This window comes from Sciurus vulgaris, assembly GCF_902686455.1.
Source record: "Sciurus vulgaris genome assembly, chromosome: 11".
Classification (NCBI taxonomy): Eukaryota; Metazoa; Chordata; class Mammalia; order Rodentia; family Sciuridae; genus Sciurus; species Sciurus vulgaris.
Genome location: NC_136472.1, coordinates 74,287,013 through 74,310,846, shown reverse-complemented (window position 1 = coordinate 74,310,846; position 23,834 = coordinate 74,287,013). Strand labels below are relative to the sequence as shown.

The following is a 23,834-nucleotide window of genomic DNA, read 5'->3' as shown; positions in this document are numbered from 1 at the left end:
CCTCATTGAAAATGTTCTTTATGCCTTTAGTTTGTTTCTCCATGTTCTTTTCTATACCAATAATTCATAGGTTTGGTCTTTTAAAGTTCCAGAGTTCTATATATTCTGATAATGTTCTATTAATTTTTATCACTTTACTGCCTTCTGTGTATTCAAGATCATACAGCCTCTCTTCAAGGGCTGAGGTTCTATTTTCTATACCATCTAGTCTGTTATTGATGCCATCAAGTGAGTTTGTAATTTGATCTTGTCTTTCATTTATAAAATTTCTCTTAGTTTCTTTTTTCTATTTCTTTATGAAAATGGTCTTTTATCTGCTTTAATTGCCCTCTTAGTTCCTTCCTTAGATCTTAAGTTCCTTGAACATTCTGATAATCAGTTTTTAATACTATTTCTCTGTGTTTTCATCTACCTCATTATCACTGGGTTCATTTGTTGGGTATTGCATTTTGCGGGGAGAGGATTTGTTTGCCTGTTTTTTCATGTTTTCAAAGGACTTGGATTTGCACATCAATTGAAGTGGATGCCTCTACCTCTTTTTTTTAGGGGACAGTCTTCCATTGCTAAAGTGTCCCAGAGTGATCTGGACTGAGATTCCCTCATAGGTGTGGTGTCCACAACCTTTGTGTTATTTTACTGTTTCTGTTATACCACTGAATATCTGTAGGATGGACCCTAGTTGTTTCTTTTTGGGGCCCAGTCATTAGTTTGGGGTTTTGTCTCTTTTATTCTTTGTATTAAAATACAGCTGAAGACTGTCATTAATTTGTGTGTGAGGCAAGGAGTGCTGTCTTTTGGCTGAGTTTAATTCAATAGCAGAGTGAACTTATAGCGTCCCTGTAGGTTTCCAGTACTTCATAGATTAGGGGCAAACAAATAATAGCAATAACCAATACCGTTTACAGCGTTAAATTAAATACTTTGTTCCTTCTACAACATCTGCAATGTTAATTGCCATTAAAAAAAAACCAGAAATGGTAGGTTCAGCAATTGCCATCAGCACAAATAAGTAACCATGTATTATATCTGGCATTAAATCAAATGAGGTGTCAACAATGGCGTCCACGGCAGTAATAATTTTAACAGCATTAATGGTAGGGGCAGTGTCATATAAACCAATTAGTTCTACAACATGGTAAGACTAGAGTTAATTAAGAAAAGAAAATGTAATAGGAAGGTAGAAAAGAGTTTACAATTTCACAAATGAACAGAGAGAATGCAGAAGAGATGTAAGATGTGATGTTTATAAGGAATAAGAGAAAAACAAGTGGGATTTCAAGATGGCGGTCTAGAGGGTGGCTGCATTTCATGTTGCTCCAGGACTCAGGATTCAAAAGAGGAGAAATTGAGAGACTTGGGACCAACTCAAAGCAGCCGGGTGACTCTCTCCTGTTAGGGAGGCGTCCCAGATGGAGCGGTAGTCCCCGAACGCAGGGAACTTTGTGAAGTAGAGCTGCCCGGCGAGACACCCCTCCCCCCGCTGGAGCAGTGAACTCGGACAACTGGGAGCATCGGAGAGGAGACCGCTCAGCACAGCGCTGGGACTCGGAGCAACCACTGGGGCTCCGGGCGGCGGCCCAGAGGAGGGGCTGCAAGGAGAGCTGTTTGGACTCAGAGCAACCACTTCTGAACACCGGGGCCTGAGCAGAGGAGGAGGAGGAGGAGGAGCAGTGCAGCGAGGCACTTGGACTTGGAGGGACTGCGCCAGAGCTACAGGCAGTTGCCAGAGGAGGAGCTGCTCGGTGAGCTGTTTGGACTTGGAGCGACCATTCCTGAACACCAGAGCCTGCCCTGAGGAGGAGGAGGAGAAGCGTGGCTGCTTGGATTTGGAGTGACTATACCAGAGCTACGGGCGGTTGCCGGAGGAGGAACTGTGTGGTGAGCTGTTTGGACTCAAAGCGACCTTTCCTGAACACCGGGGCCTGCCCAGAAGAGGAGGAGGAGTGCGGTGGGTCGCTTGGACTTGCAGTGACTGCGTTGGAGCTCCAGGTGGCTGCTCAGAGGAGGAGGCGAGTGGTGAGTTGTTTGGACTTAAAGCAACCACTCCTGAACACCAGGGGGCTGCCTGGAGGAGGAGTGTGGTGGGTTGCTTGGGCTCCAGTGGCTGCACCACAGCTCCGGGCAGCTGCCCAGAGGAGGCGTGCAGCGGGTCACGTGGACTCAGAGTGACTCACAGAGACCGCTCCTGAACACCCGGGGGGCTACCTGGAGGAAGAGGAGGAACAGGGCGGGTCACCTGGACTTGGAGTGACTGCCCAGGGCTACGGGCGGTTGGCGGGAGGAGGAGGCTCGCAGTGAGTTGCTTGGACTCCTAGTGACCGCACCGGAACACTGGGCAGCTGTCTGGAGGAAGAGGCGTGTGGCGGGTCTCTGGGACTCAGAGCGATTGTACGAGGCTCCAGGTGGCTGCTCAGAGGAGGGGCTGCATAGCCAGGCGATTAGGGGCAGAGCAGGGTCCCAGGACCTAGGAGTCTTCTTGGTGGAAGAGCCGCACAGAGACGCGCTTAGGGCAGAGCAAAGGTTCCAGGCCTGCAGGCAGATTCTCTGAGGAGAGGCAGCCTAAGGAGACTCATCTGCGAAGGGTGAGGCTCCCAGGCCCTGGAGGTAGGACCGGGCCCCTGGGAACGTTGCAGAGGAAGGCAGCCCAGCCCAGGCAGTAGTTGTAGATTGAGGGGAACCTCTAGGAGGGGAACCGACCAGCGAGAACTCCCGACCAGGTGAGTCTTCCCTGCCGGGTGAGGTTTTCCCACAAGGGCGGTAAAACCAGAGACACAGGCCCAAACAGGCCTTGCCTCAGCCCGCAGCCTAGTTACCCTTTGGATGACCATTGGTCAACAAGTGGAGACACCTCTGCCCACTAGCAGGGAATATACCCCACCTGAAGGCCACCACCCCTAGAGAGGCAGCTTCCTTGTGGAGCACTGCACTATCAACTTCCTCCAAGACTTCAGCCTGCTGAAGGCTAAGAGGGGATATAGTAGAAATCTTCAGGGACATTATAAGTCAATAGAGGAAATCTGCAATATCTCAGCGGTCCACTGATACCTGAACAACATGAGAAAACAAGGGAAGAATATGCCCCAATCAAATCTAGATGTTACATCAATAAAACCCAATGACAGCATGGCAGAAGAAATGACAGAAAAGGAGTTCAGAATGTACATAATTAAAATGATCAGGGAAGCAAACGATGAGATGAAAGAGCAAATTCAGGCATTGAATGATCGCACCAGTCGACAGTTAAAAGAGCAAATACAGGAAGCAAAAGATCATATTTCAATAAAGAGTTAGAGATATTGAAAGAAAACCAAACAGAAATCCTTGAAATGAAGGAAACAATAAACCAAATTAAGAACTCCATAGAAAGCATATCCAATAGGATAGAACACCTGGAAGACAGAACCTCAGACATTGAAGACAAAATGTTTAACCTTGAAAACAAAGTTGAACAAAAAGAGAAGATGGTAAGAAATCATGAACAGAATCTCCAAGAACTATGGGATATCATGAAAAGGACTAATTTAAGAATTCTTGGGATTGAGGAAGGCTTAGAGAAACAAACCAAAGGAATGAACAATCTATTCAACGAAATAATATCAGAAAATTTCCCAAATCTGAAGAATGAAATGGAAAATCAAGTTCAAGAGGCTTATAGAACTCCAAATACACAAAATTACAACAGACCCACTCCAAGGCACATTATAATGAAAATACCTAACATACAAAATAAAGACAGAATTTTAAAGGCTGTGAGAGAAAAGAACCAAATTACATTCAGGGGGAAACCAATACAGATATCAGCAGATTTTTCAATCAGACCCTAAAAGCTAGAAGGGCCTGGAACAACATTTTTCAAGCCCTGAAAGAAAATGGATGCCAACCAAGAATCTTATACCCAGCAAAACTTACCTTCAAATTTGACAATGAAATAAAATCCTTCCATGATAAACAAAAGCTAAAAGAATTTACAAAAAGAAATCCAGCACTACAGAACATTCTCAGCAAAATATTCCATGAGGGAGAGATGAAAAACAAAGAAGCAAATCAGCAAAGGGAGGAATTATCCTAAAGGAATTGTCAAATAAAGGAGGAAACAAGTCGTGTCAAATAAATAAATAAATAAATAAACAAATAAATAAATAAAATTTTAAAAATGAACCAAACGACCAGGAAACCAAATCATATATCAATAATAACCCTGAATGTTAATGGCCTGAATTCATCAATCAAAAGACATAGACTGGCAGATTGGATTAAAAAGAAAGATCCAACAATATGTTGTCTGCAAGAGACTCACCTCATAGAAAAAGATACTCATAGACTAAAGGTGAAAGGATGGGGAAAAACATACCATGCACATGGACTCAGCAAAAAAGCTGGAGTATCCATCCTCATTTAAGATAGTGTGGACTTCAAGCCAAAGTTAGTCAGAAGGGATAAAGAAGGACATTTCATACTGCTTAAGGGAAGCATAAATCAGCAAGATATAACAATCATAACCATCTATGCCCCAAACAGTGGCTCATCCATGTATGTCAAAGAAATCCTTCTCAATTTCAGAAACAAAATAGACCATAACACAATAATACTAGGTGATTTTAACACACCTCTCTCACCACTGGACAGATCCTCCAGACAAAAATTGAACAAAGAAACCATAGATCTCAATAACACAATCAATAATCTAGACTTAACGGACATTTATAGAATATACCATCCAACCAAGAGTGAATACACTTTCTTCTCAGCAGCACATGGATCCTTCTCTAAAATAGACCATATATTATGCCACAAAGCTAATGTTAGCAAATACAAGAGGATAGAGACACTACCTTGTATTCTATCAGATCATAATGGATTGAAGTTAGAAATAAATGAAAGAGTAAAAAACAGAAACTATTCCAACACCTGGAGATTAAACAATATGCTATTATATGATGAACGGATAACAGAAGATATTAGGAAGGAAATTTAAAAATTCTTAGAGGTAAATGAGAACAAAGAAACATCATATCAAAATCTCTGGGACACTATGAAAGCAGTACTTAGAGGGAAATTTATTTCATGGAGCGCATTTAATAAAAGAAGTAAAACTCAACAAATAAACAACCTAACACTACAGCTCAAAGCCCTAGAAAAAGAAGAACAGACCAGCACCAAAAGTAGTAGAAGACAGGAAATAAACTCAGAGCTGAAATCAACGAAATTGAAACTAAAGAAACAATACAAAAAATTGACAAAATAAATAGTTGGTTCTTTGAAAAAATAAACAAAATTGCCACACTAACAAAGAGAAGACGAGAGAAAACCCAAATCACTAAAATTCGAAATGAACAAGGAAATATCACAACAGACACGATTGAAATACAAAACATAATTAGAAGCTATTTTGAAAATCTATACTCCAACAACATAGAAAATTTCGAAGACATCAACAGGTGTCTAGAGACATATGAATTGCCTAAACTGAACGAGGAGGACATACACAATTTAAATGGACCGATTTCAAGTAATGAAATAGAAGAAGTCATCAAAAGCCTACCAACAAAGAAAAGTCCGGGACCAGATGGGTTCTCAGCTGAGTTCTACAAAACCTTTAAAGAAGAGCTCATTCCAATCCTTCTCAAAGTATTCCATAAAATAGAAGAGGAGGGTACCCTCCCAAACTCATTCTATGAAGCCATTATCACCCTGATACCTAAACCAGACAGAGACACATCGAGGAAAGAAAATTTCAGACCAATATCCTTAAAAAACATTGACGCAAAAATTCTCAACAAAATTTTAGCAAATTGCATACAAAAACATATTAAAAAGATAGTGCACCATGATCAAGTGCGTTTCATCCCAGGGATGCAAGGTTGGTTCAACATCAGGAAATCAATAAACGTAATTCACCATATCAATAGACTTAAAGTCAAGAATCACATGATTATTTCAATCGACGCAGAAAAAGCGTTTGATAAAATACAGCACCACTTCATGCTCAAAACACTAGAAAAAATAGGGATAGTGGGATCATTCCTTAACATTGTAAAGGCCATCTATGCTAAGCCCATGGCTAATATCATTCTAAAGGGTGAAAAACTGAAAGCATTCCCCCCTAAAAACTGAAACAAGGCAGGGATGTCCTCTTTCACCACTTCTATTAAATATCGTCCTTGAAACTCTAGCCAGAGCAATTAGACAGACTAAAGAAATTAAAGGGATACAAATAGGAAAAGAACTCAAACTATCCCTATTTGCTGATGATATGATTATATACTTAGAGGAACCAGGAAATTACACCAGAAAACTTTTGGAACTCATAAGTGAATTCAGTAAAGTAGCAGGATATAAGATCAATGCATATAAATCTAATGCATTTTTATATATAAGTGATGAATCTTTGGAAAGAATAATCAGGAAAACTATCCCATTCACAATAGCCTCAAAAAAATAAAATACTTGGGAATCAATCTCACAAAAGAGGTGAAAGACCTCTACAATGAGAACTACAGTACACTAAAGAAAGAAATTAAAGAAAACCTTAGAAGATGGAAAGATCTCCCATGTTCTTGGATAGGAAGAATTAATATTGTCAAAATGGCCATATTACCTAAAGTGCTATACAGATTCAATGCAATTCCAATTAAAATCTCAATGACGTACCTTACAGAAAAAGAGCAAGCAATTATGAAATTCATCTGGAAGAATAAGAAACCCAGAATAGCTAAAGCAATCCTTAGCAGGAAGAGTGAAACAGGGGGTATCGCAATACCAGATCTTCAACTCTACTACAAAGCAATAGTAACAAAAACGGCATGGTATTGGTACCAAAATAGAAAGGTAGATCAATGGTACAGAATAGAGGACACGGACACAAACCCAAATAAATACAATTTTCTCATACTAGACAAAGGGGCCAAAAATATGCAATGGAAAAAAGATAGCCTCTTCAACAAATGGTGCTGGGAGAATTGGAAATCCATATGCAATAGAATGAAACTAAACCCATATCTCTCACCATGCACGAAACTAAACTCAAAATGGATTAAGGACCTCGGAATCAGACCAGAGACCCTGCAGATTATAGAAGAAAAAGTAGGTCCAGATCTTCAACATGTCGGCTTAGGACCAGACTTCCTCAACAGGAAGAAGAAATAATAGCACAAGAAATAAAAGAAATAAAAGCAAGAATCAATAACTGGGAAAGATTCAAACTAAAAAGCTTTCTCTCAGCAAAGGAAACTATCAGCAATGTGAAGAAAGAGCCTACAGAGTGGGAGAAAATCTTTGCCAATCACACTTCAGATAGAGCACTAATCTCCAGAATCTATAAAGAACTCAAAAAACTCTACACCAAGAATGCAAATAATCCAATCGACAAATGGGCTAAGGAAATGAATAGACACTTCACAGAAGAAGATGTACAAGCAATCAACAAACATATGGAAAAATGTTCAACATCTCTAGTAATAAGAGAAATGCAAATCAAAACCACCCTAAGATTCCATCTCACCCCAATTAGAATGGCTATTATCAAGAATACAAGCAACAACAGGTGTTGGCGAGGATGTGGGGAAAAAGGTACACTCATACATTGCTGGTGGGGCTGCAAATTAGTGCAGCCACTCTGGAAAGCAGTGTGGAGATTCCTTAGAAAACTTGGAATGGAACCACCATTTGACCCAGCTATCCCACTCCTTGGCCTATACCCAAAGGACTTAAAATCAGCATACTACAGGGATACAGCCACATCAATGTTCATAGCTGCTCAATTCACAATAGCCAGATTGTGGAACCAACCTAGATGTCCTTCAATTGATGAATGGATAAAGAACCTGTGGTATATATATACAATGGAATATTACTCAGCCATAAAGAATGATAAAATTATGGCATTTGCAGGCAAATGGATGAAATTGGAGAATATCATGCTAAGTGAGATAAGCCAATCTCAAAACACCAAAGGTCAAATGATATTGCTAATAAGTGGATGAGGACACACAAAGGGGGGAGGAAAGGGTTAGTGTTAGGGTTAGAGTTAGGGTTAGGGAGGGGGGCAAGAATGGAGGAAGGAAGGACTGTATAGAGGGAAAAGAGGGGTGGGAGGGGTGGGAGGGGTGGGGGGAAGGGAAAAAATAACAGAATGAATCAAATAACATTACCGTATGTAAATTTATGATTACACAAATGGTATGCCTTTACGCCATGTACAACATGTATCCCATTTGTTTACAATAAAAAATAAATAAATAAATAAATAAACAGCTGTCCTTAAAAAAAAGAGAAAAACAAGTGAAAAATCAAAGGAAAAGTGAAAGAGGGAACAATAGAATTTGGTTGTTAGCAGAACTAAAAAAAGAGAAATAAGGCAAACAGACAAATGAAAAACAATATGAAACAAAACCAAAATATACTAACCCTCTAAACCCTAACCCTCTAAATCCTAACCCTCTAAAAACCCTAACCCTCTAAAGACAAGGCAAGGACAAAAACTACATTTTTTAAAAATGCTACAAATGAGAAAAAAATATATGTACATGTACATATGACCATGAACCAATCAGAACACACAAAGAAAAAAAAAAAGATTTTTAAAAACAATTTTTTTAGTTGTAGATGGATACAGTATCTTTGTTTAATTTATTTATTTTTATGTGGTGCTGATGCTCAAACTCAGTGCCTTACATGTGCCAGGCAAGCACTCTACCACTGAGCTACAACCCCAGTCCAAAAAAGAGATTCTTAATGAAAAATTGAGTAAATTTTCAGTGAGGTGGTCAAAACAGTACATGAGAATATATGGTCTCTGTCTATGCCCAGCCATCTTTCTTTCCCTTTTCCCTTTCTTCTTGAGCTATATACTAAGTGAGAGAATAAGGGCCAAGGGTTGTTAAACCCTTCTTCCTTCTTTTGTATTACTCACCAAGTTACCAGCTGGAGTTCAAAAATTCTCAGCTTTTCTTCTCAGTATGAGGTAGGATGGGATGGGAAATTCTGTCAGCTAGAATTTTGTCTTCACAGACCAGGTCCAAGTACTTCCAGGGTGGGGCACTGCACAGTTCTATCAGTGGTGTTCCTGCAGGTGGGGCTTAGGTCTAATTAGGCCTCAGGGGATTTGGTGGGTGGAGACTACTCTGGAGAGGTCAGATCAACACACCCCTAGGGCCTGGCAGTTGCAGATTTCTGCTGGAAGTCTGGATCTTAGGAGTCTCCCTAGGATTCTACTCCTGGGGCAGAGGAGCCAATCCTTCACCCTCCTTTGCTGCCCACGAACACAGTCTTGCCAGGTTTCCAAAACTTAATCTCTGAGTGTATTTGTACACTCCTGTCCAGATTCTCCACCTGCTTCAGCTGGTCCTGGGAGCTGCCAGACTCAAAGGGGAAGTGAGTTGGGCTCCCCTTCCCTTTTCCAACTTGAATCTCCCTGGGTAAAATATTCTCTGTGCCTGTTTCACTCTTGTATTGCTAGGTACCGTGAAGCTGTCTTTGCTCAGATCTCCAGGTTACTGCAGCAGGAGCTGCTGCAATGCTGCCTCAAATGGCTCCTGCCTCAGCTCTCCAGGCCAATTGTGAAACATGGGAAACTTTTCATGCACCAGTATACAGAGTACAGTCTCTGAATCAGCTAAGGGCAGGCTGCTTTCCTGTCTTCAGGATTTTCTGTACTAAATCTGTCCATTGTGTTTCTCTGCGTTCTCTCCTCTGTGCTGAACCACTGCTGCCACAACCAGCTTGGTTCCAGTATATTCTTTTTTCTTTTGTTTAATGTACCCAAATTTCTGGGTCTCTAAGACACTCTGTCCAATATTGAGTTTTAGTGAAATTCCTCTTTTACCCACCTCACAGATCACTATACCCTCTGCTTGAATCTGGATCATGCAGCTACAAGGAATGCAGCCTTCCTCTAGCCCACCATCTTGAATTCAGGATCTTACAATTTTTTTTTTTTTAATACATAGTATGGCCTCAAAAATATTTGTAAAGGAACAAATAAATGAAGATATTTCTATTTTAAAGGAATAAGAGAAATCACAATTGTGACTTTGGGATAAAGAAAAATCTCATGGAAAAGGTTTTGTTTTAGTTTGGTTTTATTTTTAATAATGCACAGTTTTAATATACTGGCTTCTGGCATGACTGCCTCTACCATATATTAGCTGTGTGGTCTTGGGCAAATTATCTCCCCTTTTCTATAATACCACTTTTTATAAAATGGGTTAAAAAGAGTTAGTGGTTGTTATTAAATATGGAAAATGACAAACTCCCAAAATAGACCTGAGAAAAGGGGAATGAGAAAGTCATATATTAAGAGCATTGATCCTTTCCCAATACATTCTTTCCCAGTGATAAAACAAACCCTGGGGAGGAGGAGGTATCCATCAACCCTAGAAAGGCAGTCTCTGGGAAGAGGCCAAAGCCTTGATCCTTCCCTAAACAAATCTTTTCCAGATACCAACCACTGACTTCAGACCCTCCGTCTGGTCCAATAACGTAAATCCCAGACACCCTCCCATTTTGCCCAGAAAAAATAGACCCCAAATTCCTGAGTGCCCAAGCTGACATGCTCATTAAATCACCTCTCAGTATTACCTATATAAGCCCAGTCCCCTCCTTTGTTATGGGTTCATTTTCCACTAGGAAAATGGATCCAATGATGTCACCCCATTCCTGCCCACCCCGTTCCTGAATGAAACTTTGTTCCTGAATAAAAGGCTAAATGGTCCGTGAAGTTTGTGTCTGGCATAGTCCTTTTGTGCTAACAGTTGTGGTAAGTTATAAATGAAATAATATAAATTAATGTACTTGCCATACAGCCTGGCATATAATAAAGGGTCTTTGAATAATAATATTATCTTTTCAAAATTCAATGTTAACAGCAAATATTATGACCTCATAAAAATTAATGAAAGACAGTATCATCCAATATTACATAAATCTTGGAAAATTCTAAGAGTACTAATGTCAAATACTGAAAACCAAATAGGCAGGCAGAATTTAGCTTCAAATAATTTGTTCTTGGTTTTCTATTTATTTTCTTAGTTTTACTATGGAACAAGGAGTACTTAACTCATCTGAATTCTCTATCGTCTTTCTCATGATACAAGCAGAAATAATATTGCTGATTTAGAAATGTTTCCTTAAAACAAATAATAGGTTCTTATTCCCCCTTCAAGTTAATAATAGTGATTTTTACTAAGATACCAATTAGAAAAATAATCAGTGAAGACAAAAACTTTGATTCTTCTATTGACCTGTTATGAGAATTATTTTCATAAAATTTGTACACTTGGGATATAAACAGTAGAAAAGTAAAGAGAAAGAGAAATATATCAGACAAAAGGAAGCTGGGTACAGTGGGTATGCCTGCAGAGGGCTGAGGTGGCAGGTAGGGAGGGGATCACTTGAGCCTAAGAGTTCTAGGCTAGCCTGGGGAACACAGTATCCCATCCCCCCCAAAAAATAAATAAATAAATAAATAAACAAACAAACAAATAAATAAATTTTAAGACAAAGGAATCAGTTCCAAAGCAGCTATAACTGGCATGGTAAGTTAAACTGAAGTCAGGCTTACCTGAAATTTTGGCATTTTCTCAGGGATACAATGTAGGAGAAAACACTACAAGAAAGTATTTCCCCAATTCCCCTTCAGTATACTTGGTAATATGGCTTATTTTAGTGTGTGTGTGTACGCACATGTGCAGTGCTGAGGAGTGAACTCAAGACCTCACACATGCTTTACCACAAAACTACATCCCCAGCCTGTGGTAATTCCTTTTTCATATTTATCACAACTATAAGTACATACTCATTTTTTTAAATTAGAGCATTATAGTTATACATAGTTGGGTTCATTTTGGCAAAATAATTCATGCATGGAATGTGATTTGTTTCTCTTCCCTCATTTTCCCACCCTTTCTTCCTCCCCCTGTCCTCCTTCCTTTACTCTACTGATCTTCCTTTTGCTCATTTATTTATTTTTGAAATGAAGGTGAAATTCCCTGTGGTGTATTTACATGTGCATATAATATGATTTTGTTAATTTATCATTTCCTTCCCTTTTTTGTCCCTCCTCTTTCCCTCTCAATCTCCTGCTCCACTGATCTTCCCTGTATTTTTGTGTACCTGATTCTCTCCTCCTTCTTTCCCTTATTTTGTTCTAGCTTCCACCCATGAGAAAAAAACAATGTGACCCTTGATTTTCTGAGTCTGGCTTATTATACTGGCATGATGTTCTCCATTTCCATTCCTTTATCAGCAAATGCAATAATTTCATTCTTTTTTATGATTGAGTAAAATTCCATTGTGTATATATACCACATTTTTTTTTTTTTTTTTTTTTTTGGTATTGGGGACTTTACTCTTTTACCATAGAGCTTCATCCCTAGCCCTTTTTATTTTTTCTTTTGAGATAGGGTCTTGCTAAGTTGCTAAGGGCCTTGCTAAATTGCTGAGTCTGGCTTTGAACTTTCAATCCTCCTGCCTCAAGCTGCTGGGATAAGGGGCACGCACCACTGTCTTGCCTATACCACATTTTCTTAATCCACTCAACAGTTTTAACATTGATTGTGATACTTGCCTGAGTCAGTTATTATCCATTATTCTATCATTCTGTTCTCATTTATTAGCTGACAATCTATTTTAAAGCTTTCATTTCTTGCTGTTCGTTTCTTAGAATCACCTGAACTTAAGAGATTCTTTTCTTAAACTACATGTTAAAATCTACTACTTTAATTTTTCATTTTAAAGCGCAGATTGTTTTATTTTTTCAAAACTGCCTTCTATGCCATTTTGACATTAATTCCTTCTTATTTTTTTAAGCACTTTCTTACTTTCTGGGACAAGATGTTCCAGATTCATTTTGTACTTTCCCTGCCTCAGTTCAGAAATTAGCTACTTCTCAAAAAAGTTTTCATTTCTTTTAGTGAGAAAGAGTTTTATAAACAAGACCTGGGCATTAGGTGTGTTCATTGCTATCAAAGAGTCATTGCTTCCAGATTCTATCAAAAGATAGAGCATCTGAAATAGTTTCAAGAAATTATGGTGATACTTCTCATTATAGCCCAATACTACGGGTTCTTTGCCTATCCCCTCCCAAATCTTTCTCCTTCACAGTGAGAACCTTAGCTCTTAACAATATCAATATAGCTTCTCATTTTCTCAGTCCTAAAATACATATAATAGCAGCTTCAGAATTGCTGTACTTCTATTATTACCAATAAACATGTAGTAAGTAAACTCAGCAAATTTAAATTCATGACTTCTTTGAATTTTCTTTTGTGTATAGACTGGGGATATGTAATTAGAATTCTATGTCAAAAGTTACATGGAAGTGTGAATGCTGAGTCAAAGGATAAATGCATATATAGTTTTGTTAAATATTGCCAAATTCACCCACAAAAATATTGCATCCTCACTGAAGATGAGATATGAAGAATGCCTATTTTTCTCATCACCTTTTAAAAGATCATTTGTTAAGTGTTTGATTTATTGCCAATCTGATAAATGAGAAATAATATGTATCAGTGTAGTTTTCATTTGCAATTTCATTATTATGAGTACACTAAGTATTTTGTCTTATACTTGTGACTTTCATATTTCTCTTGGAGAATTTTCTTTGACCATTTTTTTCCTACTGGATATTTGGTCCTTTTTATATTCAATATTTCAAAATCATTTTATGTTAAGAATATTAGGCTTTTTTATTTTTAAAGTTTCTTTTTGTCTTTTTTAAAATTTATTTTTATTGTAAACAAATGGGATACATGTTGTTTCTACTTGTACATTAGACATTTTACTGTGGTGAATCACAGATACTTTTACCATTTGGCCTTTTGCTTTTAAGTTTGCTTATGATTTTTTATCATGTAAAAATTTCTATTTTTATATAATTCAATCTGTCAACCTTTTCTTTTCTTTTGTAATACTGGGAATTGAACCCAGGATGCTCCATCACTGAGCTATATCCCCAGTACTTTTTATTTTTTTATTTTGATATAGGGTCTCACTAATTTGTCCAGACTGGCCTTGAACTTCAGATCCTCCTGCTTTGGCCTCCCCCAAGGAGCTGGAATTACAGGCATATGCTGCTATGCATGGCTAACCTTTTCTCTCCTTACACATCTAGATTTTGAATCACAGGAAGTCTTTCCCCAAACACTGGATATACAAATCTATCACATGGAAATGGTAAGTACATTCATAGGACTAGGTTTTCAGGGGGCTTGGGGACAGGAGACCAGAAAGTTGTTATGATATACCAGGAATGCCTCTTTTCATTGTACTACCACCAGAGTAGGACCAATCTTTGAATCAATCAATGTGACACATTAGTCAGTAGTTCTCAAATTTGGGCACACATCAGCATCACCAGGATGTTGGATCAGGCTCACCTGGATACAAAACAGATTGAGTCTCTGAGTAGATCAGAGGCGAGCCCTGAAAATCTGCATTCCTGATAATTTCCCAGGGGATACTGCTGGTGGTCCAGGGATCACATTTTGAGAACTACTAATCACTGTGGAGTCCTTTAGAGCTCATATTAATATGGGACTTACAACTCACAAATTGATGTCTGATTCTGATGTAGATTCATATTTCCTAAAGGATTGTCATTTCTCATCAGTGGTTCGCCTAATTTAGGTTGATGAACAATCAGGCTGCTCGAATGTTATACGACAGCAAATAGACAGTTGCCATAGTAATTCTGTTTTGTTCTAGGGATGTATTTGTACAGAATTTAGGATTAGGTTTGAAAATGGAATCAATCACTTGATAAACAATCACAATGGTCTCTCCTGAAAAATAAATAAATAAATACATTACATCTATTTTATTTCAGTACATGTAATATTTTAGATTTTACATTTAGGTTTCTGATCAATTTTGAATTTATTCTTTTGATTATATAAGGCACACATTCTTTTATTCCAGTGTCAATTATTAAAATATTTCACCTTTGCCCCAGTGACTGCAGGTGTTATCTTTATCAATATTTGGTAAGTTGACTGTATTCAGGAATTGATGCCATTTCTTCTAACTCATCCAATTTGTTGCCATATAATTGTTTACAGTAGTCCTTCATGTCTTTTGTATTCTTGTGGTATCAGCTGTATTTTTTTTTTTTTCATTTCAGATTCTGAGCTTCTTTTACCTTTTCAAAAAGTCAACTCTTCATTTCATTGATCTTTTGTGTTTTTTAGTCTCTAGTTCATTTATTTCTGCTTTGATCTTTATTATTTCCTTCCTTCTATTATTTTTAGTTTGTTCTTATTTTTCTATTTCTTTGCAATATTAGGTTGTTTATTTGCAATTATCCTTCCTCTCTGATGTAGATATTTAGAATTATAAACTTCCTTCTTTGACTGCTTTCCTTGTATCCCCAAAATTTTGGTATATTGTGTTTCCAATTTCATTCACATCAAGAACATTTTAAATTTCCCTTTTGATTTCTTCATTAACTCATTGGTTGTTCAAGAGCATGTTCTTTAGTTTCTATGTATTTGCAGTTTTCGAAGTTCCTCCAGTTACTGATTCTAGTTTTATATTTTGTTGGTCAGAAAAGATACTTGAAATTATATAAATCTTCTTAAATTGTTAAGACTTGATTTGTGGCTTGACATAAACTATCAGGGAGAATGTTCCATATGTTGTTGAAATAAATGTATATTGTCCACCTGTTTTGGGGAATACTCTGTAAAAAAGTCTGTTAGGGCTATTTGGTTTAGAGTGCAGTTTAAATCGGCTATTTTTTTGTTGATTTTGTCTGGATGATCTGTCCATTGCTGTAAGTGGGGTTTTGAAGTCTCCTATTATTGTCTTGTAGTATATCTCTTCCTTTAAATGTATAACATTTGCTTTGATGTTGGGTGCATATATTTTACAATTTTTTAATTTCTGAATTGACCCCTTTATCATTATATAATTACCACCTTTGTCTCTTTTTACAAGTTTTGCACTTAAGTCTATTTTAATGTGACATACTGTAGTTGATACTACTCTCTTTTGGTTTCCATTTGACTAGAATATCACTCTGCATCTCCTCATTTTTATTCTGTGTGTCCTTAAAAGTGAGGTGAGCCTCTCGAAGGCACACTATAGTTGGGTTTTGTTTTTTTAATCTATTCAGCCACTCTACGTCCTTTAATTAGAGAATTTAAATCCATTTACATTCAAGATAATTATTGTTAGGTAAGGGCTTACTACTGCATATTGTTATGTTTTGGGGTTGTTTTGTATATCCTTTCTTCTTCTCTGTTTTCCTCTGTGGTTGTTTTTCTCTAGTATTATGTTTTGATTCCTTGCTTTTTATTTTCAGGGTATCAAGTATAGGTTTTTGTTTTGTGGTTACCATGAGGTTTACCAAAAGCACTCTATAGTTATAGGTTTATATTAAGAAAATAATAAACTTAAGTTTGATAACATAAAACAAAAAACCTTAATACTTTTACTCCTTTCCTTGACATATTTTTGAATTTGTCACAGTATACATAATTTTATAATTTATTTAACTATGAGTTAATACTATTTTAATGGTTTTGTCATTTACCCTTCATTCTAAACATATGTTTATACCCTACCATTACATTACTTTAGCAATACATTCTACCAACACATTCTGCATTTGATTCCATACTTACTATTTACTAGTGTTATATGCCTTCAGGTAATTTCATGTTACTCATTGATATTCTTTTCTATCAGTTTGGAAAACCCCTTCAGGATTTCTTGTAAAAAAGGCCTAGTAATGACAAATTTCTCAGCTTTTATTTGACTGTGAATCATTCTCTCTCATTCATTTCTTAAGGATACGTTTGCTGGGTACAATATTCTTGGCAGGTTTTTTTCTTTTAGTACTTTGAATATACTATTCCACTCTCTCCCAGTCTATTTGGTTCCTGCTGAGAAGTCTGAAATTAGGTGTATTGAGAGTCCTTTTTATGTTATTTGGGGTATTTTTGGTCCCCTCTTGCTGCTTTTAGGATCCTTCTTTGGCTTTGACCTTTAATAATATGATTATAATTATTCCTGGAGTACTTTTACTTAGATTTAACCTGAAAGGTGACTTTAGATCTTCCTGTACTAGAAAGATATACCTTTCACCAGGTTGGGAGTTTTATGCTATTATTTCTTTAAATAATAAATTCTTTAACTTTCTATCCCTTTATCTTTCTCTACTGTCTCCTGAATTCCTATGAGCCATATATTTACTCTTGATGTTATTCCATAAATTCCTTGAGGTTTCTTCATTCTTTTTCATTCTGTTTTTCTACTCTGACTATATATATTCAAATAACCTGTCTTTGAGTCCACAGATTCTTCTGCATGATCAATCCTGCTGTTGATTGATCTACTGCATTTTTCGTTTCATTCATTGTATTTTTCAACTTCAGGATTTCTTGAATTTTTAAAATACTATTTCAATCTTTCTGTTAAACTTCTCTGATAAATTTATGAATTGTTTCTGTATTTTCTTAGTCTACTGAATTTTGCTATAATAAACTATTTTGAATTATTTGTTTGACAGGTTACATATCTCCATCTTATTGGGGTCAGTCACTGACACTTTATTTTATTTGGTGAGTCATATTCTCCTGCTTGTTTATAATGCTTTTGGATGTGTAATGTTTCCACACTGAGAAACTGGGAGTTTAGTCTTCATAGTCTTGGCTTTGTTTGTACCCATTCTTCTTCACTGATCCTGTCCAGAAGTTCTAGGCAAACTGATTGGGATTCTGTAAGCCTGTGACCACTGAAGCCATTTTAGTACTAGAGAGTGCCTGAAGACCAGGTTTGCCTAAGGTTTATACAGAGCCCAGCCACCTAGGTCTATGGAAGAACCAAGGAGGTTGCCTGGGCTATGTTGACTTGCCAGGGACTCAAGTCCAGAAAGCTTTCCAGTTCCCCACATAGGTGTGACAGATGCCCAACTACAGCAACAGGGGATGGAGCTGATGGCCCTTCAGGATTTGCTATGGGACAGAGGCTGTTAAGCTCATCCTAGTGGAGCAGAAGGTATGCATCTCTCAGCAGTTCCTAACAGAGACAAGTGATTTCCCTGACTGTAATGAGATATACCAGAGCTAACAGCAGGCCACCTCAGTATCTGCTGTGAGATGGAGACTAGCAAGCATGTGACAGAGGTTCTGACAGATGGGTAGGTGATACACTGTTAGAGATGGGTAAGTCTCCCTCTATGTCCTTGTGTGAGTAGTACTAAGTTAGGACCACAATTGAGGGGGACCGGACACAACAGGGCAGCTTTCAGGTCCACTGCCAAGATCAACGTCAGCAGGTAACTGAACTTCTCTGCCAAGGCACTAGTATGTATTATTCCTCCTGGACCCCTTGGCAGATGATTTTGATTGTAGATTCAAGGCTTAAGTCGAGCCCTTAGGGGAACAGGGCTCTTTTTAGGTTTAAACTCAGGAGCAAAATTAGTATATCTGCCACCTGGGTTTGGTTCTGCACTCAGTCTCAAAAGACTCTCCTGGGTCTTAGGCTCCACCAGGATCCCATTCAAATCTCCTACTTGAATCCTGAGGCTCTCACAAAGGTACTTTTGTCTGTAGGTGGATGCAGAATTCTTGGTGTTATAGGGACATATGAGTGGGTAACCATTTTTATTCTATCATCTTGCAGCTCTACCTTTTAAATTTTTTATTTGTTTCTTTGCTTAAGGCTATTTAATTCAATTAGGAGGATTGTGTTATGGTTTCCTTCTGTTTCACAGTTAGTTGTGGAAAGAATTTGCATTGGCCAAAAGGTTTTGATTCTGTTTTCCATTTAGAGTAATTTTGTATGATTTTTTTTTTTTTTGCCTGTCCATTTTATGTACAGAGTAAAGATTTTGGGTGGCTTACAAGTTTCCTAATTCAAGACCGCTCCCTTTGGTCAGACTAATAAAGTTTTTAATATGATTTGATTGTATTTTATAAACATTCTTAAACCAAGATACAAAGTTAAGGCCTATTTATGGGTGTCTTCTTTTTGAGATAAATCAAAAACTCCATCATATGAGTAAAAGATTCTGAAGTCTCTCACATTCAATGATTAATTTATTTACAGTAGAATATGACATGATATACTAGTTTACTGTTTTGTGATAATTAGAAGTCCTTTCTGTCCTTGTATTAATAATACCCAAAGTGAGCTAAAACAAAAAAAAATTGTGTTTAGAGTTATATAAAACAAATGTTTAGAGAGTTATATTAATAAAACAAACTAGAACCCCCTTCCTTCACTTTTTTTTTTCTTTATCATGATGATGCAAGAACATGACAGAAGTGATTTTCCCACCTTAGGCCCTGGGAAAGTTGATTCATCCATCCATCTACCATTTACTGAGGACCATGGGGGTACAAAGATAACTAAGACAATGTCTCCCTCACAGGCAAGTGGAGAAATATGAATAAATTGCAAAAGGTTAAATATAGTAGGGCATTATTTCCAAAAGTATACAACTATGCAAAACCATACTATATGCACTTTAAAAATATTATGTATACATTTAAGGATACATGTGTGTAGTATGTACATAAAAGCATCTGAGAAAGTTATAAGAATCAAAAAAAGTTATAAGGATAGAATTCAGGATAGAGGTTAGCTCTTGGGGGTGGGGTTGGGAGGCTAAGGGGGAATCAAGCAGAAATACAAAAGAAGTCCCAATTTTATCTGCTCTAATATAGTCCCTTGAAATAGAAAAAGTTCAGATTTGAAACAAATATTACAAAATGTTAAGATCTGACAAAGTTGGGTTTTAAGAGATGTTTGCCTGAAATATTATGTAATTTAAAAAAAAAGTTCATTCAACATGTAGTTCAATTCACTGGCAAAGTTTATGGAGTTTTAAGTTTTTAAGTTTCAGGATATGTTGTGTAATAACACAATGCTGAAAACAGCTTTTAGAAATGAAAAACAGCCCACCTGCACATTATACATTTTTTTTCAGATGCAATGTTATACATACCTGTGAGTGCTAAATAAGAACCAATGTACCGCTTTTCCAGTCCATCTCTAATACTCTGAATTGCACCCAAAATTGGAGGTATGATCATAATCAGGTTACTCACTGTATTCCCTAGAAGAGAAAAACACAAGAGGATATATGGATTAATCAATAACACTTAAAGAAAGACACATTCATTTGGCCCTTACCAATAATTAAATGGGTAACATCTCAAAAAGACAGTGGGAAGGTTATTTTCAAGGTACCAAAAAATAATAATTCTGTATTCAACAAAAATTTCTTACAAGAATTCAAGTAAAACAAAGATACTTTCTGACAAATGAAACTAAGAATTTTCCATAGCACATCCACTAAAGATTCTAAATTCTAAGAGTAAGCAAGAAAAGGATCTCAGAAAGAAGATACAATAATAAATGAGTTAGAGAAGGCAGCCTGTATCAATGATGCTGAAAGTGTGGTTCATGAAAGTGATATGAAAATACACAGACCTGAGCTAATTTTGTATATGGAATTGAAAAGCAACAAACTGGAGTCTATTTTTTTCATGACTTTTTAAGATTTCATTTTTCTGGTAAGTTTTTTTAGTTCCCAGTAAAACATGAAAGGTAATGGACCTTATTTGATTTTTACTTTCTTCTTTGCAAAAACAAAGTTCAATATGAACAGCAAAGGGAAAATATAAACCCCAATGGCAGAAATAAGTAGGTAAAATGGGAAAAGAAATGGCTAAAGGGTATTTTATAAATTTGACTGTTGGTAGAATAAAGTGGCATAATACCTTCAAAATTCCAAGTGAATGATTTTCAACATAGGTTCTAATATCAAGACAAATTAACAATTGAAAGTATAATAAAGGCATTTTAAAACAAACAAAAATCAAAAAATTATACTTGTAAAGACAACAAGATCTAAGAAACACGTGCTGCAAAAAGGAGAGAGTAAAGAAAAGGACCAAGATGACTGCTGTACAAAAGAAACAGACCACCCAGTTCAAGCCAAAGTAGGAGAACCAAGAACTGCAGGAAATTTATAGGAAGAAAAAGACAAAAAAAGATAGGCAATTTTATATATTAAAAAGTTTGCGACAAAATGTTGTTGGGTACTGTATAAAAGTGTTGGAAAATCTGTACTATAGTTTAGTGAACCAGACCTCTATTGCTGAATAGTTTATTTTCAATTCTTACCATTACATTCAATACTGTAATGAATGACCATATAGTATTAGTCCTCCATATTAATGAACTCTGCATTGGTAGATTCAACCAACCAAGGATTGAAAATATTTTAAAAAATTTGTGTCTGTACTAAACATGTACAGACTTTTTTCTTGTCATTATTCCCCAAACGGTACAATATAACAACTATTTAGACAGAATTTATATTAGGTATTGCAAGTAACAGATGATTGAAATATGTGGGATTATAGTATCACAGATTATATGCATATACCATGCCATCTTAAATAAGGAAACTGAGCATCTGCAGATTTTAGTATTCACTGGGGCAAGGTCTTGGATCCAATCTCCCTAAATACCAAAAACTACTATGTATATACATGTCTGTGTGTTTGTGTAAACATGTATAGTTTCATCTGTAAAACAGACTCCCAAAAAATGAGACTGTCAAGTCAAAGTGAATCAATATATTGAGCAAAAAAGGATTAAAAGAATATATAAATGCACTGTCCTCTCTCTCATGAATGAGCATAGGGATCATTGTATATGCTTAGGGACATTTCTTTGCCTATGAAATGAATATTCCTGTCATTTGTCACTTTCTTTACTGGTCTTTTCTTCTTCTATAAGAAGGAACCCTTCTTGTAAATGAAATATTAGCCTACATTATGAGTTGCAAACTCTCTTTTTTACTTATGACATCTTGTACTATAATTTTTAATTGTTTTATGTAATAGAATTTATTAATCTCTCATTGCTTTTAGATTTTTTTAGTTATGGTTTTAGAAAGGCCTTCGCTAAGGCTACAGAGAAATTAATTTACCCTTATTTTCTTCTCCTTTTATGATTTCATGTCTTTAAATATTTAAATTTAAAATTTTTTCCTAGTATGCTGTAGAAATATCACTCAACTGTATCTTTTTCCAATGATTACATAGTTGTGCCAACAGGATGTAATTGTTAACTATAAAGAACAAAAATGCCTACATATAAAGAATTGTTACCAACGTGCACTATTATTTACATAGTCACACTGTTATTATTGATGTTACATCCTAACTACTTATTTAATAAAAATGTTATGCCTTGATTTTAATGAGAAAATGTAGTGGGATAAAGCAGATGGCATAGGAAAACTAAATCCCCAACCACTATAACTGGGAGACAAGAGTCAGTATCTTTTTTTTTTTAATTGATTCTTTTATAGATGACAGTAGAATCAGTTCTGATAAAATTATACATGCATTTATATATTATTATAATTAGGATACATTCTTGTGGATGTATGCAATGGTGGGATTCACTTAGGATTTTTCATATATGTAAATAGGAAAATTATGTCAGATTCATTCTATTGTCTTTCCTATTTCTAGTTGGACTCCTTCCCCTTTGTCTAATGTACTGCACTTTTCTTCCCTCACCCCCTTATTGTGGTTTACCTTCCAAGTATTAAGGAAAATACTCCACCTTTGATTTTGGAGAATTGACATTTCACTAAGCATGATGGTCTCCAGATCCATCCATTTACTAGAAATGAACAGACGATATCTTAAATTTACAGATCCAGAAATAGAATGTGCAAGTTATTTAGAAATCTGGAGACAAATTCTAAAAAAAAGGTGTTAAATGATTATTGCACCCACCCACCCCATGGATCCACTGCCACAGTCCCATGTGGAAGTGCCACACTGCAGCTCCCTAGGTATCAATGTGTGGCAGCCTCCATCTTGGGACACTGAAGCCGCCCCAAACCTCCCTCCATGTGATAGTCTCCAATGTGGGACACCAGACAGGGCTGGGAGACAAACACCTGCCACAGTACCTCCTGCCACAGAAGTGTATCTCCAAACAGGATGCCCAATGCCACTGCATGGCCTGTCCTAGTTGTCCTATCTCTGAAAGCCCTTGTCTCCATCTTGGGACACTTCTGCTGCCACCACCACCATCTTTAGTTGGGACAGCTTCCATCTTGGCACTGGCCGGAGACTAGTAGCCCAATATCAAGGTACCTACAGGTTAGCCGCCACCACCAACAACAACTAGGGACATAGTCACTTCCATCTAGGGATAACAGCTAGGACCTGACAGAACTCACCAATGTCCCTGCAGGTTTGGTTACATCTGAGATATCCCTGCTAGGTGTGCTAATAGCCACCATCTTTCTGCAGAGGCAGGAAAAGATCTTGCAAGGGGTGGGTAGGTTGGAAGAGGGTGAAAGGGTATCTTGAACTCAGCTCATCCAGCCAACCAGTCTGGCACCTATTGGGATCCAAGACAACTCAGGCAGCACGTGCCAGGACCCAACATCAGCCTGGTAGATGACTCCTTCCCAAATAGAGCATCCACTGATCACCTGGTCTGTCCCAGTTTGGCAATCAACAGGGACCTCCGGCACCTCAATTCCCACTCTCCCAACCACCACTGTTCAGTACTTACAGCTACAAGGCTGGCTCACAGCTCTCAAGGCCTGATCCTGATCTGCCAAAAACAGAACAGTATTCTGCAACAGGCTGTATGTCTTGATGCTCAGCCCTTAGGACCTCTGGGGAGAGAAGTTCCTGACTAGGATGTTGAAAGGGTGGGGGCAGGAGATATATAATTTAGAGACTAAATTGTGTGGTCCACAAGCAAGGTAAGAGGCTAAGACAAGGTTCCTATGTCACATGAGTAGACCCCATAGGAGAGTCCTGGGGCACAGTCTTCCA

The 23,834-nt window shown here is 37.3% G+C and overlaps 1 protein-coding gene across 3 annotated transcripts in view; it reads right to left on the bottom strand.

Moving 5' to 3' along the window:
* The window catches only part of ACER3 (alkaline ceramidase 3), a 178,707-nt gene that overhangs the window by 108,525 nt on the left and 46,348 nt on the right, over positions 1–23,834 (bottom strand). For all 3 annotated transcript variants that reach the window (XM_079103994.1, XM_079103995.1, XM_079103996.1), the window contains one exon: positions 19,955–20,065. In XM_079103994.1, coding sequence (XP_078960120.1) covers positions 19,955–20,065 — 111 coding nt within the window. Of the gene's footprint in view, positions 1–19,954; positions 20,066–23,834 lie in introns of those variants that run through there.